The sequence below is a fragment of the Pseudopodoces humilis genome, chromosome 1, assembly GCF_049639895.1.
Source record: "Pseudopodoces humilis isolate 2021_Gansu_Grassland_sample_001 chromosome 1, ASM4963989v1, whole genome shotgun sequence".
Classification (NCBI taxonomy): Eukaryota; Metazoa; Chordata; class Aves; order Passeriformes; family Paridae; genus Pseudopodoces; species Pseudopodoces humilis.
In genome coordinates, this window is record NC_142200.1 from 117,110,445 (window position 1) to 117,129,752 (window position 19,308).

Below are 19,308 nucleotides of genomic sequence, written 5' to 3' on the forward strand. Positions count from 1 at the left end.
TGACCTTTTTTTTTTAATTTTTTTTTTAAATTTTTGTTTTATTTTATTTCTGAGTTAAAGGAAGGAAAAGATGTCCAAAATGCCTCACTGCACTTTGGTCTTAGCAAAGGGTGCAGAATAGCTCTTTATTCATTCTATGTATTGGGCAAGAATTCAGTAACCTTTATTAGTGATAAATGGGCGCAGTTCTTGATGTTGGAACTTTTCTGTGAAAGGGAGCAGCAGCTTGCAAAACCTGCTTACTTATTCAGGTCCTTATCCAGTATCCAAATGAATGCTTGAGTTTGCTCACAAGAAATTCTGGCCTTTCTAATTAAGCCAGAAACATTTATGTGTTGTGTAAAAGTGTCTACATACCATGTAAAAATGCAGAAACACGTTAAAAACCTGGAATTAGCTTTTCTTACAAGCTGTGCTTGTTCCATACACAACTTCTAAAACCTGAGTAGCAGAATTATGATAGCAATATTACAAAACCTGCATGGAACATCAAGGTTAAAGGGTATGAGAAAATGTGCTATTTCCAAAAAACACTCTGACTCAGTACTTTCAAAACAGAATAATTGAAGATAAATGAGTTTTGAGCTGAATTTCTTGGAAGTAGAAAAATACAGAGATGTTTAGTTGTTTCAAAATCTGCTTCTTTAAATACTTGACAGCAAGTCAAAAAGTCTTCCAGTTGTAGACCTCTTTAGTTGAGACAAATAAGGATGCAGTGTCTAGCAGAACACCTCAAGCACTCTTGTTCCCATATGTGAGCAAGACATGCTCAAGTACTGAATGTAACTTTATGAACATCTTAATTACATCAAAATAGCTTGGGTTTTTTTTACTGTACATAATTAAATGAGAATGTTTTAATCTCATGTTCAGAATGAGACATTAGCTGGCTGTAAGGTCCAGCAATCGTAATTTTAGATGGGGTTTGAAGCTTCATATCTGTTCCTTGCTCTAAATGTGACTTCCTTTCTTTTGTGTGTCAGGGCTTCAAACACTTACACCTGAATGTTTTGTACCTAATTGTTGTGATGTGAGACAACATCTGGAGTTACCTCTTTTATTGAAATAGCTGGAATGGTGTTATTTAACAAGATAAATTGTTCTGAGCATGCAGTTCCTTTTTTACTAATTTTTTTTTTTAGTGTAGTATCAACTTATATTTCTCACTTCGCTGAGTTTCTATGGACATTAAAGTTTGGGATTCAGTAAAGGTTAAGCCAGCAAATTTTCTCCTGTCCTCTTCCTATCAAGTTGTTCTACTCCATGCCAAAGTTAAAGACTAGATTGTCTTTTACACAAGAGTAATTTGGCATCTGATGTTTTTTGTACAAGTTTTATAAAAAGTATTTCCTGGTGTTATTTAAAAAAATACTAGAAAGATAAAAATGAGCTATCTTACTTGTTTCTAAAAAGGAATTTTTGATAAGTGGTTGAATGTAATTGAATGTTCCAATAGAACGTCACTATCATACGTACATACATACATACGTATATATGTATATAATGCATATAAAATGATGGTGTTTTTCTGTGCAAACTTAATTTTAAGTTATTCCCACCAGACTGGTTAATTTCTAAAAAGCCTGAACACTAAAAACAAATCTTCGATGTGCTTTTCTGTTTATAGGTTTTCATACTGTGTATGAACTGTAGGCAGTGGTTCAGTAAGGATAGAGATTTTATCCATTTTACGTTTATTATTTTACTTGAGTCATTAGCTGAATGGGAAGTAAATTATTTTCCAGGGATTTTAGTGCTGTTCTGTGAACTTGAGCTTAAATTCAGTCACAAAAATTCCATTTTAAAAACACCCAGTGATATCATGCTAAATGAGGATGCTTTTGGAACTGCCAAGTATGTCCATACAGCAAAGCCATGCAATGTGAATTCTTCCTTACCTCCTTCTTGGTGGGGATTCTCATTCATGTGCATGCAATGTGGAATGGTGTGCAAACAGATAATGTCATTCTGCTCTTCTCTAGATAAAGGTAAAACTCAAATGTTTGACTTTTTACTGTAAAATTTGAAATATTCCCCAGGTTTCATGTTAGGAAAGAAATTTGATTACCTGGGATGTTCCAATGATGAGAAAATGAAAGGACAGTCTGGTTTTGAAATGCATTATATTTGGTCACTTGGTCATTGTTTTTATAGACTCTAAAACTCCAGTCTGGCATAAGTGATACTTTCCCCCTGCCCCTTTTAGGTTTTCACCATGACAGATAACTTATTATCCAGGAGAAGGAGCTTTCCAGACCAAGGTTCACTGTGTTGCTCTAATTCATTCATTTCTCATGGTGGAAATGTGAATATATCTTGATAGTTTTTACAGCCAAACTTCTTAGCCTATTATGACCGCCATAAGTAATGAAATCAGAATAGATTAGACCTTTTTATTGCTGTAGTTTTTAATGCCACTCAGCATGGGTTTCCCTCTTTTGCTCGTTCCATTCACCCAGACTCAAGTTAAACTTCTGTCTTGTTTCTGAAACATGCCCATATGCAAGATCTGACCATTTGCAGTTGCTGAGGGATTTTGATGTTTGGAAAATCAGATTTTGGATTGGAAAGTTAGTGTCTCCTTTACAATTATATGGCTTCTAGTCATTTCTTCTAACATTCTACAAGTATGGTGCTTCATGGTTGTTTTGTGAGTCAGTGTAGATCTATTCAAAATTGTCTTAACATGGGATTTTATTTTTAATTATTGTTCCTTGTGACAATTTAGAAAACTGTGAGCCTGTGCTCTGGAGGAATCCAGGTGTTTAGAATGACTTATGTTCAGGTAAACTCTTGGTTTGTCATAAAATGGTGCTCTGGTGACATTTTTCCAGGCTACTTTGTAGTTCTTTTCTGACCTATCTTTTATTGTAGTCTGCTATAATTTCTATGTCCCCTGCCTCTCTCTACTACTGTCCGCCCGCAGCAGCCAGGGAGGCAGGGGAGGTAGATTAGCTTCCAAAGAAGATCCTAAAAACGAGCTCTTTCCCTTTGCTGAGATGGCAGTCACACCTTTATTTCTTGGGATCCTTCGGGGTGAGATGCAGGAGGGAAAGAGGAAGAGGTATCGATAAGCAGTCTTTTTTCAAGACAGGGGTAGGGGGTGTGGGGGAATTTACACAACCAATAAGGGGAACTGGGGAGAACAAGATAAGGGAAAGAACTTACAAGTCTACATTTTCGGGGGTACATTTTTTTGGGTCATACCATTTTTCCTAACTGCATTACAACAGTAGTCTACAGCTGCTGTCCAGGTTTTTTAAGGCCTCCACAAACTCACAGTGCCACAAATGGTAGTCATGAATAAATGAATTTGTGTTTTATTCCATGGTGTGCCAGTTTATATTATTGTTTTTATCATTATCATTATTATCAGCTAGAAACAAGTAAAGAGCATGCACTATTAAGCTGCTGCTGAAGATCTTAACTAGAAGCAGCAGTGGGGTTTGGCAGATAATGGCTGATGTGACCCTTGTTGCTAAAACCACTTCTTTTCTTTTACAAGATAAGGTCTTTCAAGTCAATGGTTACTCTGTCTTAATGAGCAAGAGGGCAAAGATTCCTCCCTATTTTTTTGTGATTGTTTGGAGGTCTAGATTTGCTCTGCCCTCCTTAATAGATGGTGTGAAGAGGACATGTCCTGAAATTTTGAGTAGTGATAAGGTCTTACTAGTGAAAGTTTAATACTGGGCTTTCAAAAATGTTTCTTGCAGAGGCAGTGCAAGTGTTCGTACAAAGAGAAACGTGACAATTAGTTCAAGAAATTAATGCAGCCAGTATGACAAATCTAATAATTTCAACTAAAATGTACCTATTTAATGCCTTCAAAGGATACTTTATGGTTAGCCATGTAATATGTATTGTTTTTGTGGTTACTGTCGTGCTTTCTTCATATTTTAAGCATGCAGGAAACCATTCGTGTAACATTATCTTGCTCTCTATATTGGATATACATCTTAATTTGTGAAGAAAATAGAGGTCTGCTTCCAAACTGTATGTCAAATGAAATTACTTAGAAATTTGTTCATTTTTGGCAATGCAAAGTTCTGAGAATTGACTTAAAAGTACAAGAAAAAATCCAAAGAAATAGCAGATGAATTGAAGTTAAGGTAGAGTAGGGATGCAGTATTGATTTCTCATGTATTTACAAGTCTTGAAAGACTAGTACTAGTCTAGTTAATATTTTTCTTCTAGTTTCAATTCACTAATTTTCAAATGCTAGCTATGTGTTTTTAAGACACAGTTGTGATTTAACATATTTTGAAAGAGTTGGTCCTCATCTCTGGAATCAAATACCTAAAGTAAACTTCCAAGAAGTTTAAAGTTGGAATGTAAAGGCCAAATATCTACATGAGTTCTTTATTTTTTATATAGGTACAAAAAATTTAGTTAGAGTAGACAGTTATTCCACCAGAGGAAATGACTATTTTAAAAACTGTAGCAAAATTTGTAACTGAAATTTGTTGTTCTCTTAACTCTCAGGCGCAGCTCTGGGACTTCCCACTGTGATACTGGACACTATCCAAGGATTGGAAATACTTTGTAATCATTTTTTAGACATTTTCCAGTGAACTCAGGAGTTATACATCATCCTTGTTGAAAAGTCTCTCTAAACTAACTGAAAAATACACTAATAGTTATATTTAAACCCAGTTTCACTTAATAGGAATGTTTGTTAAAGCTACTGCAGAGTATGCTGGAATTGAAACCTGTTCAGGATTTGTGATCGTGTATTTAGGGTTGATTTCTACCAGGAACAGATGGCACTAGAAGCAGACAGATGACAAGTCATACAGCACAAAACACCTATTAAATGATATTTTGTAAGCATGATCGTGAAATAATGAGAGTATATAAAGTGTTTTTGCAAAATTTGGTTTTGAAGAGCAGATAGCTAAAGAGGACATTTTATGAAGGGAGAAGTTGCATTCAGGCTATTTAAAAAAATGCTTTAATTGAAAGATTCCAGATCAGTGGATGTTCAACTATTTGAAGGGCAAATTGAAGTTATATTCTAATGTACTCTTGGGGGAGTCCCAGGCTGGTTATGGCAATCTTACTAGATATGCATGGGATGAGAGCTTTGCCTTTAAGGCATCTAGCTCCTTAAAACTCACTGTAGTTTTATGTGGTTATTCTAAATCAATTACTGAGATAGAACCCAAACCAGGAATAAATTGTTTTATCTCAAAGAGCACTTACTCAAGGGATACTTTAAAAAGAGGTAGGTTTAAAACCTGCATCTTTAAATTAGCATTGATTTGTCCATTGCCAAAGTTTTGATCCGTGAAATAAGCAATGAAGCAATTAAAGCTTCTGGGCTAGGTCAAAAGAAACAAAGGTGACATTGCCATTGTTCTAGGTTAAAGTTTCTGAAGAAGCTCACAGTGCCACTACCCATGTTGCTTCTTTTCAAATTTAGTTTTGGCGGGGTCATAAGGCCTTCTCCTATGCATTTCTCATGTTGCCATCTTATGCAAACTCCTGTGTAGGTTAAATGCTTGGGAAACTTGATAAATGGAAGTACTGGGAATGGCAGAATTATACGTTTTTCATGTAATGCAACCCAAAGACACATACAGATATGATGCTGGGGCTTTTGTGATGCAGAACTACCATTCTGAAATTCCTTAAGAACTGAGCCCATTTATTGCTTTTTAGTTTAATGATAGTACTGAGACATATCTGGAATTAAACTTGAGTTTCTTATTGGGAATATAAATTCCTTTGTTGTTTCCACTGGAAACAAGTTTTAAAAAGTTGAAAGACATCTTTCAACTATGGAAAACCTGCTTAATACAATCAGTGTGATCTGTGTCCTTACTACCATTACAGCTTACCTTATTACCATTACAGCTGATTTACAGTTGTAATAGTTCCATTTGCCTTGCAGATTTTTGAATTGGAAAGTGAAGGTGCCACAACTCTTGGTTTTCTGTGCCATCAAATACTGCTGCAATGCTGCAGTACTTGGAATTAAATAGTACCAACAGTGTTAGATTTTACATTCTGTATGGCAGGGACTGTTATGGACAAAATCCCTTCTCTAGTGAAATTTTTCTTTTAGTGTCATTTAAATTTATGAAATTAAAGGAAGAATATTAGGTCCAGTATTTATATTAGCACAACAATACCAGCGCTGCAAGATGTCAGCTTCCAAAGTTCCTTGTTAAGGCTGAAAGCTTTCTCAGTGTTATTTAAAGTAGTCCTTTTTACGCAGTAGTTTGTATTTGCAGATGAAATTTGTTCATCAGATGATTACTTTTTAAATAAAAAGTAGTTGATTTGTTCAGCAGTACTTTAGTAGAACATAAAATACAGAATTGTCTTTAATTTTATTCAGATTTCATTTATTAAAATTCATTCATTAAATGTAAGTCTTCAAATGGAGCAAAATGAGAATTTTCCTTTAGTGGAAGTAAAAACTACTTCATGGGAGGTTGCTGAATGCAGCATTTCTGCTTTTTTTAACAGGTTCTGAAAACTGTTTTTAAATGCTAAACAAAAAACTTTTGCACAGAGATGTTAAATTAAAGAAAGCAAAAAAGGTTTGGAAGCATCAAAAAAATGCCAGCTGTGAAACTAGAGGGGAAAGAAAGGCCAGAGCTTCTGTCAAAGCACCCTCAGCATGTAGAATATTTGTGGTCTGTAGATACCCTGGGGCTTGGGATTGTTGAAATTCCAATCTCTGGAGCTGACCCAGAATGTGACATGCTCTGAGTGTCCCAGCAGTGCTTCCCTGGTGCTGTGGAGAGCAGGGACATCTCCAACCTCCTGCCTAGGTATGCTCCCAGTTTGTGCTCTCTGCTACAGAACTGGGAGTTGGGCTTTGAGTGTTTTCAATTTGTCAGCTGAAGAGCAGCAAAACTGAAATATTTGCATGGCTGCAAACTTGCAGGTTGGAAACAGGAGTGATGGAGTGGAAACGTTGCTTGTCTTTAAGCTGTTTTTATGTTTGGTGGTTTCAGGATGGGTTTTCATTAATAGAGATTGAATTATTTTGAGAAGTATTTCTGAAATTCATCAGAAGTTTGGACCATGGATGTTTCAGGAAAATGTGTTTGTGGCTTGGTGATTAGTGTATTGCTAGATAAACACTTCCCTTCTGTCCACCATTTTATTGGAAGATTTCTGATTCCTTCTGTCACATTGGTTAGCAGTCTTCTGTCACTGAGACGTTAAAACCCCAAAACAAACCAAAGTCAACAACAGCACAAGTGCGATGAACATTTTTATAATAATGAGTTTCGCCCTTTGAGTGGGAAACGCAGTTTTTCTCATGTTCCTGTGCAAATGCTGTGTCTACAGAAGAATGTGCTCATGGGCCATCTTATTTTCTGTAATTCTGTGATGAAATTACAGGCAGTATGCTATCATAGTGATTCTTATGGGTTCCCTAATCTCTAGTTTATAGGCTCTTTAGCATTATCAAAAAGGCTTCAATGCTAGCTACCTATAGGAGCTCTGTTCTCCATAATGGAGGAATGAAAAGAGATTTTCATTGCTGGCTGGTCTTTACTGTCTTTCAGCTGGGGAAGTAAATTTATTACTTGAATTGCTTTTCTTTTCCCTTTGTGCTTCTAGTATTTTCCCTTTCCTTTTTGTTTGGTTTGGGGGGTGGGGGGGTTGCTTTGTTTTGTTTGGCTTTTGTTTTTTGGGGGAAGCGGTGTTTTGGTTTTTTCTCTTTTTTTTTTAATTTTTTTTTTTTTTCAAAATAGCAAGTCCTTAGTGGCAGGGGCCTGTCTTTTTTTATCCTAGATGTATAAGCTGCATTTGAGACATCTTGGCAAGAAATTAGCAAGGTACTATGTGGTGTTTGTGATAAGTGTAGCATTGATTCCTTAGGGTGCATCAGTGTCAGGTTTGCACTGCTCAATTTGGAATTTCTTGCGTGTAATTCAGAGATTTTGTTAGGAAACATTGCTAATATGGTGAACTGTGTAGCTTTGACTTTTTTCTGAGCAAGGATTATGCAGAGAGTAGGTGATTTTTTTTCAAGGGAGTAGTTTGAATGCTCTGAATTCTGAAGTTGTATTTTATGTTTCAGAAGAACTTCTTAGGTCTCAGCTCCAGTTTTGCTATAAGATCTTTCCTACCACGAATTCTGATTTTATTCTTACATGATCGTGGCTCTCAAGTCAGGATTCACTAAATAAGATTATTCTAGCAAGTGAGAAGCATGCTTTTTACAATAAAATGTCAATAAAAAATGTGTGTTAATTTTATGATAGTCGTGACACCACAGTTGAATTAATAGAAATGTCATGCCACTTAAAATTTCTTGCTGCATATAATCTTGATCCCTCACCCCCAGTGTATTTGAAACTATACTAAAAGTATCTAGATATTCAAGCAGAGCTCAGGCCAGAACCAGGATGCTGACTGATAATCTGTCTCTTTTCTGATTTCTCACCAGCCTTCGTTCAGAGAGCAAACTGGTTGGTTCTTGTTCATTTTCATCATTCACTGTGATGTGATCTTATTTTTCTGATTAAGCTATAAACTGGTGCAGGGAAATTGACACCAATCCTGAAATAGTTATGAGATATTTTGTGTTAACAGCTCAAAATAAAATCTTCATTGGTATATATTGTGCATGAATAAATTAGATCTCCTGTGGGTACCTTCAGAAGAACCTTAGATTACCTTGAACTAAGTACTGAGTATTACTTGCAGAGTGGGTTTTTGCAAAATAAATTTTACCTCTGTCTTCCCTTTGCTTATTTACAGTAAATGAAACAATTGAAACTGGATTCCACTATTTTTGCCCTTACATGCACCAGCTTATTTTCTGTTTTCTATTAAAATAATAACTTCTGAGATTGCTTTAAACTTCACCAAGAAAATGTTTCTCACTAATTGTTGCATATGACAATAGCACACTCTTTTGAACTGTGTAGGACAGACTCGAGTTATTGTCTCTGGAGACAAGTGAATGGTGATTTTTAACTGGTGGCTTAATCTAAAGATGTGATGAGCATCCTGTGTGTGTCAGGAAAACGGTGGTTGACTATGTAGGTGCTAAGAGCTCCTTATGAAGAAGCATGCTTGTCTTAGTAAATGTGACTGATGTTTTCAGAGTAATTATGGGATTTTTAAATAAATAATGTATAATATTTGAAAGATGAACTTTTATGCAGTGTTTTTTCATAACATACAAAATGCTAAACCATACTTTTTTTTTATTTTAAATAAAACCTTTTTTCCCCCCTCTTACCACAGGATAATGAGAAAAGGACCCCTTTACATGCTGCTGCCTATCTGGGAGATGCAGAAATTATTGAACTACTTATTTTATCTGGTATGTTCTGTTCCTATTAATGGAAAACAAATATCTCTATGCACATCCAAAGAACTATTTATGTGTATCTTAGTCTATGTAGCTGTTATTGAGATACTTAATGTACTAGAAATTAAAGATGCTTGTACTGAAATTTTAGTTTCCAGACTTATTAGTGTTACAATAATGTGTAGTTCTGTAGTTCTAAAATATTTCCTTGTCTAAAGCTTTCTTGTTTATAGCTATTTTTGTTTGTAGCTTGATCAGCTTTCAATAGTTCAACAGTAGTTTAAAGAAGTAACAGTGCCTAAGTGTATATAAGGCAGGTGTTAGCAGCATTGCTTTCATTCTGAAATGCCCTTCAGAAAAGCAATTACGTTGGAACATAAAGGTGCCATCCAGAATTGGTTGTATTAAGTATCTCTGCCTGATGGCTTAAATGCACGGAATATAATTAGAACCAGCTGAAAATGTTAAAATCTCATCTTTTTTTTTTCCTATTTATTTGTACTAAGAAAAAAATCCAAGGTCTGTAAAACAGTATACTTTGGGTTGATCTGTTGTTTTTTTAAAAAAGGTAGAAAACTTAAGAACCTAAACCAAAAACCTAAAGAACATCATGACTGAAGGACTGAATTGACTGTCTTTGATCTTGGAGAGACCTACCCATCAAGCAGCTTGAGGCTGAATTCATAATACAGAGCTTCAAGCTTACATAGAAAGTTGAAAACTTGTAGCAGCCCCACAGACCTACTTTAATCTTCAGTCTGCTGAATTGCACAGGTTACCTGTGCAAAGCTGGCTACTTCTACTACCCCCACCTCCCATCAACCCTTTACAACAAATTTTGCTTTAAGGAATTGCCACTTTAGGAGTATAGGAGTCACTTTCAGTCACTTCAACTGAATTTGCTAGGCATAATTTAATTTGTTATAATTTTAGTATGATGTAACATTTTCATTATATATATTACTTGTACTCTCTCTATATAAGTATATATACATATCATAAATATATGCGGTGTCATATTAATTAATATATCTCTTTTATGGACATACTATATTAGTCACACTTTCTCCAGAAAAGTTCACTTTTAAAAACTTTTGAAAAGGTTTGAAAATCTAAAAAGGTGCTGTTTTTCCCTGTCAAGAAGAAGGGCAAGTTCTGGTGACTCTTGAAAATATATAGTGACCCCTTTCATCAACTAACAGTGTCATAAACTTTGCCAAGTTGTAGTCAGCTACTTCTGAGACGAAATCTTCTGTCTGGTTTAGATGAACGCAGTCTGTTTACCAGAACCATGATAGAATAAAATACCCCTTTCTTGGGCAAAGGGCTTATGGAAAGAGGGGAATTCTAGTTCAGATGGGAATGAAACAAGATCCTGACTGGGGGGAAGTGGTAGGAAAAGAAATATTAGTCCTGCTATTTGGGCAAATAGCCTGAGATTAAGCATAAGGAAAAATGGAGAACAAAGAAGGGAAGTAAGAATTAGGACTGTACAAATAGTCCAAAGTTGAGCAGTTGCATGGAACAGAGGTTGTGGGTGCTGCGGTGTCTGCAGATTGTTCAGGGAGGATGTGAGGCATTGATATGTCCCAGATAACATTTGTTTAATGAAAATCAAGATTTGCTTACAATAAAACAATGCATTAGATAGTTGCAAATCAAAAGCTCTGAAAGCTGTGGCGATGTCAGTCCAACCTTGCTGTGCTCATGGGCTGTGCTGTGGAGTGCAGTACCATGTAGTGCCTTGCAGGAGATGCACAGCCTCCTGAAAGCCCCAGAGGGAGGCTGCACTGGGAATGAACTGGGGTGGTGCAGAGAGGGCTGCAGGGGCAGGTGTGAGTTGTTGACACGTTTGTAAGTGAATGAAGAGGAGGGGCATCAATTGCAGAGTGAAGGTTATGTTTGAGTGTTCAGGCTGTTCGGTTTGCAAGGCTGTGCGGCACTTGGGCACAGATCTATATATTACCTGCTTGCAAGCAGTAGTTTTAGGTGAGCCTTTTAAATCTTTAAGAAGTATTCACCAATTCCTCATTTCTGAATGCTGGATTTGAGACCTTTGTGGCTGGTGAAGTATGAACACTCAGCTGTATCAGAAGTGCTGAACCAGCTGCTTCTCAGAGAAATCAGGTCTAGGTGTCTAAAAAATGCACAAGCTATGATTTGTCTTTTAGTTCTCTTACTTGAAAGGTGGGGAACAGAGGTTAAGTGTATTTATCCTCTCCATTTCATAAAGATAAGGAAAATTCGTCTGTTATGTTTCAGCTAGAAATCAAATCTCTCCTTTGAGACAAATGTATAATGTTACATTTTGTCATAATAGATGAGCATTAGGGAGCAAATAAAGAACATCTGTTACCACAGCAAGGCTGGAAAACTGTTTGTTGTGTTGCAAGACCTCTTTTTTAAAACTGAGGAAAGTGGTTTGTTGAATAAATGGCATTTCTGTGCAACCAACTCCTCTGTGCAGTAAATTTGCATGTAAAAATTGGGTATGCATATGATAGGTTGAACTGACCTATTGTAGCATGCCTGCAAAAGGGATTGGATTAAGTGTAGGCTACTTTGATCCTAACATTTCTCACCTTGTGAAAGCTTGTCTTTGCAACTTGTAATGTCCTTTAACATAGCTCTGCTGGAATGTTACTAGGAACCACTCTACAGTTTTCTTGCTGTGCAAACTATTCTACAGACTGTTTGCTTTGATGTTTTTATTCTTTTCTTCAAATTGGACTTCAAAATTACTGAGGCCAGTATTAATCTTTCCACTATTCAGTGGCTCTTACTTGATTTTTTTCTCATTATTCTCTGTTCTTAAAGTGTTATTATAGACTACTTACACATGTTTTATTTTTTTAAATTTGATTGCAATGTCTTTTTCATCCAGCTCCAGGGGATCCTCATTGCTTTCAAATATGCATTATGGATCACATATTGCAGTCACAGTGGCTTTATTACTTTGTTACATACCTAAGTAACCCATATTGCACATCCTGAATATATAGCTTTTGATTCAGCCTTTTTGCAGACTTTTTTGAGTAAGTTTGCAGTCTCAAGAGCATCCTTACTTAGTTGAATTCTTGCAATATTTTTCGACTAAATCTAAAGAGTGCTCTGTGTGCATTCCTATTGTCTTTCATCTGGACAGGAATCTGAAGGTGATGGTTTGGATACAGGCTTCAAACATCAAAGAAAATTGCTTTACTGACTCCTCTTTTGGGCCTGGACATTAAATTGCCTTTTGGCTTTTGTTTTGAGACACTGAACACTAATAAACTTGTCCCCTGAGCATGTGAATGTCTTACCAACAGATTTTTCATACCACTGTGGTCTGTGCAAGTCTAAATTTTCAAACAATCTCTCACTTTTGGGTTGTAGCTTGATAAACAATTAGCAGTCCTAGATTTGTTGTGTAGGGAGGTGACCAAGAGGAGGCATGAAGATTATTTATAGCATCCAGAAAGACAGAACAGAAGTTTATATTTTAGTCACTTGAGAATCATCATGTTATAAGCATTTTCCTTTTTGTATTACTCTGGGAAGAGTAGTAACACTCATCACAGTTGTATTTTTATGACCTTTGTGCAGCTCTGCATCCTGATGCACAAATACATTTGTCTGCTTTTCATAATTGCACTGAGTTTGAGTGTAAGTGATGGCAAACTATTGAAAAGTAGAAAAGTATAATAGTTAGGTGTTAATTAACTGAATGTCCAGCTTTTTGTTCTTTCCAAGAAGTCCTGATTAAAAAAAAACAAGCCCTTCCTTAAGTTCTGCATATGAACTGTTCTGGAGAGGCTTCTTGCTTTATAAAAAAATCATTCTTTCCAGCTGTCCTATGGTTTTTAATACCATCAGAGTCTACTGTGCCAGGAAGTGTCATGTGAAAAGCAGAACAGATTTGTGTGATCACCAAATGTATTCTTTCGATTACTAACGTTTTCCATTTATTTTCTAAAAATACCATGGAGATGATTATTGCTTTCACTGAAATCAATGTAATTCACAAAAATCAACATTTGAGTTGTCTGTTATTTTCTTCTGAATAGATTTAGTTACTATATTGCATTGATACTTAAATACTAACACAACACATTGCTGTTTTCTTGACCCAACATTTTCTCTGCATGAAGCTCTGTGTTACATGAGTGTGGTCAAACTCAATCTCATTAAGGTTTGGCAGCCCACGAGTTTTTGTTTCCTCTGGGTCAGCTGGAAAATGTAAGAGCTGTGCTGATGCTGGAAAACTGCCACTGTAGTAATAACAGATTTTGGAAGATAGTAAAGACCCTTCAGTGTTACACCACTCTACCTGTGTTTCTTTCATCTAATTATGAATCTCTGTGAGTATTAGAAATCCAGGCCATGACAGTCACACAGCTCAGCTGTTGAAAGGCTCCTGCTGCCTCAGTCCCAGCTGAATGAAGCTCCTTTTGTTCAGATTGCAGATATACCCACACACTGGGGGTGTTTCACAGGAGCCCCTTTGACACTGACTGTATCCTTCAGCCACTTCCTCTTCTTTTGACAGCGATGTTGGCTGATGTTTTTCTTTTCCAAGCTGGCCTAACTTCCCCCTGGCAGCAGTAAAAGTCAGTTGCTATGAAGAAAGTAGTTTGATGTTCCTCGAGAGAAAAAGTTAAGCTGACTCAGGAATAGAAAGAACTGTTCAGTAGCTTTGAGTCAGAGAGCCTCGTGTTGCTCACTGAAGCTCAAGGGGGTAGTGGCTGAGGTATGGCAGAAACTGAGTCTGAAAGGAACTTGGCTTATATTGACAAATCAGTAAAGTCCTGGAATGATGCCTTCAACTTGATTGTGGGTTTCCTCCCTTTTCTGGGAGTGTGTCTCCATGTGTATCTGTTTTGTGGGGTTGTTTTGGGGTTTGGGAGTGTGTTTTTTCATTTGTTTCTTTAGGAACAGAAATAAAAACTGTTCTTGAAGTCTCTTTCTATCTGGACAAAAGATTCCAAACCTGTTCCTCTTGGATTTTTTCACTATTCTGTAGATCTTCTGCTATGCATTTAGCTTTTAAATAGCAAGAAGCTTTCTTTCCATAAGGTCTTCTTCGTTATTTTTGAAGCAATGATTTTCAAAATATCCAAGTTTTCAATAGGAAATTACACTCAATTTCTATTATTGATTATTTCAATTCATATCTCAAATCTTGTTATACTTTAAAAACTTCTGTATCTGCTCCTGACTGTCCACATATATTTCTATCTAAGGAAAAGTTTTCATCTCTGTTTATTCCTCAGTGTAGTCTGAGAATTTCTACTTGCCAGTTTAAGTGCATCCAAGGTCATTGTCTCTAGATAAAAAAAGTGGATCATTCAAAAGGAAGAACTTCTGAACCTATTACAAGCTGTTAGGAAAATAATTAAGTAGAATCTAATCACTCTCGGTGATTTATACCTGAAATCTTCCTAATTTCTCCAAAGATATCTACAATTATTTAAGTATGCTAGTTTTTAAGACAAAGTTAGTTGCTTTCTTAAAAGATCTTACTTATATCTTTTACTCCTAAATAGACATTTCAGAGCTTCAAATACTGAACATTGAGTATCTGTATTGCATAATTGAAGGAAAACACTTTTGCTTTCTTTGCTTATGTTATGATATTGCTCAGTCACAAGCACATCTTGTACAATAACAAAGGAAAATACCATCCTCGAGAGTCTAAAAATACAGACTACAAACAGAACAGTGGAAGGCAATTGAGTACTGTGAGCAAAGATGAAAACGTCTTGTCAGTTCTGTTGTATTTCTTAATCTGTTTCCAACTAGTGACGCATAAGTAATTCAGCCACTGCATTCATTAGTCTTCTGAGGACATTTCCAAATAGGAAGAGTTCTGGTGCAGAGGAGCTGTGGAGGAGTGTAACAGCAAGAGCTTTCGTGAGAGGAACACAGAGGTGGTGTGAGACAGGGCAGTGTAAGGATTGTGTGGCAGTTTATGGATGAAGGAAGAGATGTGTGGTTGTTCTTTGCAGCATTCCCTGTCCAGCTGTTCCTTGTCTGTCTTCCTAAGAGATGGTTGAGATGCTACCTCTTACTGGAGTGTAAGGATATGGACACCAAGAAGTATGCAGAAACCTATGTCCAGGAATTGGTGGCTAACAGCACATTTAAATGTGCATTTGCCACACGTGGACTGGTAGAATTAAACCCTCCAGGATCATTCTGTAAATCAGTGCATGTATTCAATTAGAAAATATGTCTCTTGAAAAATAAATTTTCTAGAAGTAAGCATTGCAGAGCTTTTCAGTAGCTTCTGTACTTTATTTATTAAATAAAACATGTCTTTCTAATTGTTAGTCTTGTGAGTACAACTTGGCAAGATGAGATGTAAAATTCAGGGACAAGGGAAGAAAATTATGTAATACTTCTCTCTCATTCCCTCTCCTTCCCCCACCTTTTGCAGAGCAAAATTCCTGCTTTTATATTTGCCTACGTATGTAAACTTACTGGGCTGTACTAGCAAAATAAGTGACGAAAGGGATGATCTTGTTTAATGTTTTGTCGTAGTGCACCAACATGGAAGAATAATTTGCTTCATTTGGAAGGTGCTGGTTTTTTTTTTTGGGGGGGGGGTCATTTACATAATTGGTTCTTAAGTTCAAGTTGAGTATTTGTGTTCCAGCATTGTGATTGCTCTCTCTGACAAGTTCCCTAATCCTTTTCCTGCTATCTCTACAGCATTAAAAGAATTGAAATATTAGAAATTTTACAGTGAACAAATGAGAAGTTTTAATAAACACATTAAGACCAGACCCTTGACGTCTGGAAGATCCAAGGGACAGAGGCAGGGAGGGAGAAGAACAGCTGTTCGTTAGAGCTGTTTCTTGTTTTGTTTTTTTTTTGGTTTTGCACACAGGGAATTAAGATACACTGTTCAGTGCTTTGAAAGAGCAAACTGCTCATAGCTGGCATTTGAAATGTGAGAAATGCCCTGGTTAACATGTCAGCAGGTTGAGCTTCACAGGGATAATATTGCATTGGCAGTGCTGTGCAGTTGGTTATATACATACATGTGTTCAGACTCTCTTGAAGCCAACTGTGAAGCAATATCTTAAAGCAAAAGTTACTCAGTAGAGGTGTAATACATTTTTGTAACATTGATTTGCAGTGGGCTGTAGTAGAGCTTTACCTCAGATGGTCAAGGCTGTAAACTCCCTCACTGTTGCATGGTAGGACTGTGAGAGGTTTGAGGAAGCCCATGTAGGGTCAGGGAGGAACAGTGACATTTTCCCCAAATCATGTGCTAGGCAGTGAAGAACAGCCTGGCTGAGGATTATGTCCTCAGATACAAAGCTGTTTGGAGAAGCTCCTTTATGAAATTTAAATGATTCTTGGCAGCATGGCTTCTTCGAGAAATTTAAGGGCAAAGTATCTATTAATTTAAAACATTATCATTTTTAATGTATCTAAAGCTGTAGATCTCCCAGTCTCCATATTAATAATGTATATGTGTTTTTTGGTAGTACATTTCTTCTGATTATTGCTTAGAAACTTGCTTTCTATGTGACAATTTTGCAACTTCTTTAAGAGTTCTGTTGTGGAAGGAAAAAACAAGCTTGGTGGTTCTTTCTTAAGTCCATCAGAGATTCAAATTTGTTATCAAAAGTCAACTTTGGCTTTTCCTATGTCAGAGAATCTACAATTTTTTGTGTATTTGAAAAATTACCTTATTTCAGTATCTGTGTTTTACACAGTTTTAATGTGCTAGACCTAGGCATCCTTGTGTCTTTGGGTGGAAGACTTCTTATGGATGGGGGTGGGGGTAGGCATTTGCTATGTTGATTTTTGTTCTTTTAAGAGGATCATGTTACTTTTAGATATCACTGCAAATTTCCTTAGCCATTTCTCTGGCTAATTCTGATTGTCTTTCTTACTTTCACATATTCTTTTCTTTTAGTCCTAGCAAGTGTGATTAACTTATCATTGTGAAAACCTTTCGTACAGTATCTTTTTGTATTTATTTCTTCTCTCTGCTGCTGTAGTTTTTAAGCTGTGTGTTAGAATTACCAAAAAAGTCAGAAAAATCTGAAGACATAAGCACTACTTGGACTCTAAGCACATTTTCACTTAGAGCTAGAGCTTAGGTAACTGCTCCTTTTTTGGAGTGGAAATGTGAATTTCTTCTCCTCTGATGGGCTTTTCCTATCTTGGGCTTCATTACCTGGATGGATCTGACCTGACCCCAAGTCTTGCAAATGCATTTTCCTCAGGAAAATCTGGATAGTAATTAGTAACTTAGTAACCCACTCAAGTTCTTTCAGATGCTTTAAAGACATATGTATCCTAAAGTTAGAGAGAGAAAGCAAACTACTAAAGTCTTTATTCCTTGGTTGTTGGCTGGATGTGAAGTCAGGTGGAACTTGGAGTACAATTTTGGCTCTTGTTTTTGTCTCATCTGCTAAAAACAAGATGTGGCCAACAGTTCCCTGGAATATAATCAAGAATTTCAGATACTTTTGAAATATATTGATTACATTCTCACTTACCAATCATTACTTCATTATATTTGTGATGTCATTCATCACTTACTGTCTTTTGGGGAAGGATTGCCAAAAATCCTCAGGCATTTCTAGTGACTTATAGAATACTTAGACTCTTTCTTTGCTTGAGTTCTCTGCAAGACTTGATATAGTACAGTCTGCTATGGCACATGATGTGTTGCAATGCACCACTGGGTCCTTAGGATATGTGACAAAGCCAGGTATTTTTGGTATCTCCTAAACTTTACTTAGACTGTGGGGGTTTTCTTCAGATGGGCTTGGACTTTCTTCCCTTTTTACTAGTCTTATTTTTGAAAAACTTTCGCAGTTAGGAAAATAGGATGATATCCTATTCTGAAATTTAGATAAGGAAAGATGGAAATCCCTGAAATTGTAGCCAGCACTTAGACTTCAGTCTCTGTCCATTGCATGGAAGACCTAGGATCAAACTGGAAGTTTGGATCCTGCATCAGCTTCCGTGTTCTCTTCTTACGACTGAAAGGGATGGATTGATTTGAAACTCAAGAGAATTGACTTCAGATATTTGGGTTGCTTAGTATATACAACGATGATTTTGTCCACACTGCTGTGTTTCTTGATCAGGTGGGCTGGGAGAGACTTCTTTGCTGGCGCAGATCTTGGCTCAAAATACCCTGTCTCTCAACTGAATATCCTGACTTGACCAGCAACCTTTTTGGAATCTTGTGTCTTACTGACCTTCCATCCTTTTCTGTTATTCTGTTTAGAAAAAACTGCAGTTCGTTCTGACATACCAGTATTATATTTAGCTTGAGATGTTAACCAGCTCTGGTCATGTAGTCTTAATGTTACTGTGTGATTCTTTCCAGCAGTATTTCTGAACTCTTTTTTTTTTCAAAAATGTAAGATTGTGTCTAAGCTATCCCTGTAAAATATTAGAAATTTTGAATTAAAGACAGCTAAGTTTCCAATCAGGCCATGAATATCCTACAAAGTTCTATATGTGTGTGTATCAGTAAGAAATTAAATTATTAACTTTATTCCTTAGGTTTTCTTGTTTGTTGGAGCTCACTGGAAGTTAAGATGTAGTTCAGCTGTGTCCTTCAGGGGAAAGTTCCCAAACCCTTATTTTCTTTTATAAGTAAGAAAAAAATTAAAATCCAAACCCAGGCTTGCATCCCTTAGAGATGTTTGTGCAGCTTTATTTCCTGGGGACAGGGATGTTCTTTGAGTGTGCTTTCAGAAGTAGAGAGGTGTGGCTGTTGGTCTCTTACATGAAGGGAGGCTCAGGAGGTCCTGGGGTAGGCTAGGTGACCTGCTGGCATAGTGAAGATTTACTCCCAGAGTAAGTCCCAGTAGAAGAATTGTCCTCATTCTATATACCTGTCCATCAGACATGGCAACCACAAGGAAACTGTAGGTGTGGGGAGCAAATGCAGCCTCTTTCTATATTTTCATGGAGAATTTCAACTATAATGAGAAACTCTGAGATTTTTGTTGCTGTGTGAAGGCAAGGAGTTCATCTTACACAGCAGCCTTTCATGT

General features: G+C 36.6%; 1 protein-coding gene across 4 annotated transcripts in view; it reads left to right on the top strand.

Annotated features, from left to right (window-relative positions):
• The window catches only part of ANKRD28 (ankyrin repeat domain 28), a 120,533-nt gene that overhangs the window by 60,205 nt on the left and 41,020 nt on the right, over positions 1-19,308 (top strand). For all 4 annotated transcript variants that reach the window (XM_014248546.2, XM_014248545.2, XM_005518925.3 and 1 more), the window contains exon 3: positions 9,223-9,301. In XM_014248546.2, coding sequence (XP_014104021.1) covers positions 9,223-9,301 — 79 coding nt within the window. The remainder of the gene's footprint in view (positions 1-9,222; positions 9,302-19,308) is intronic.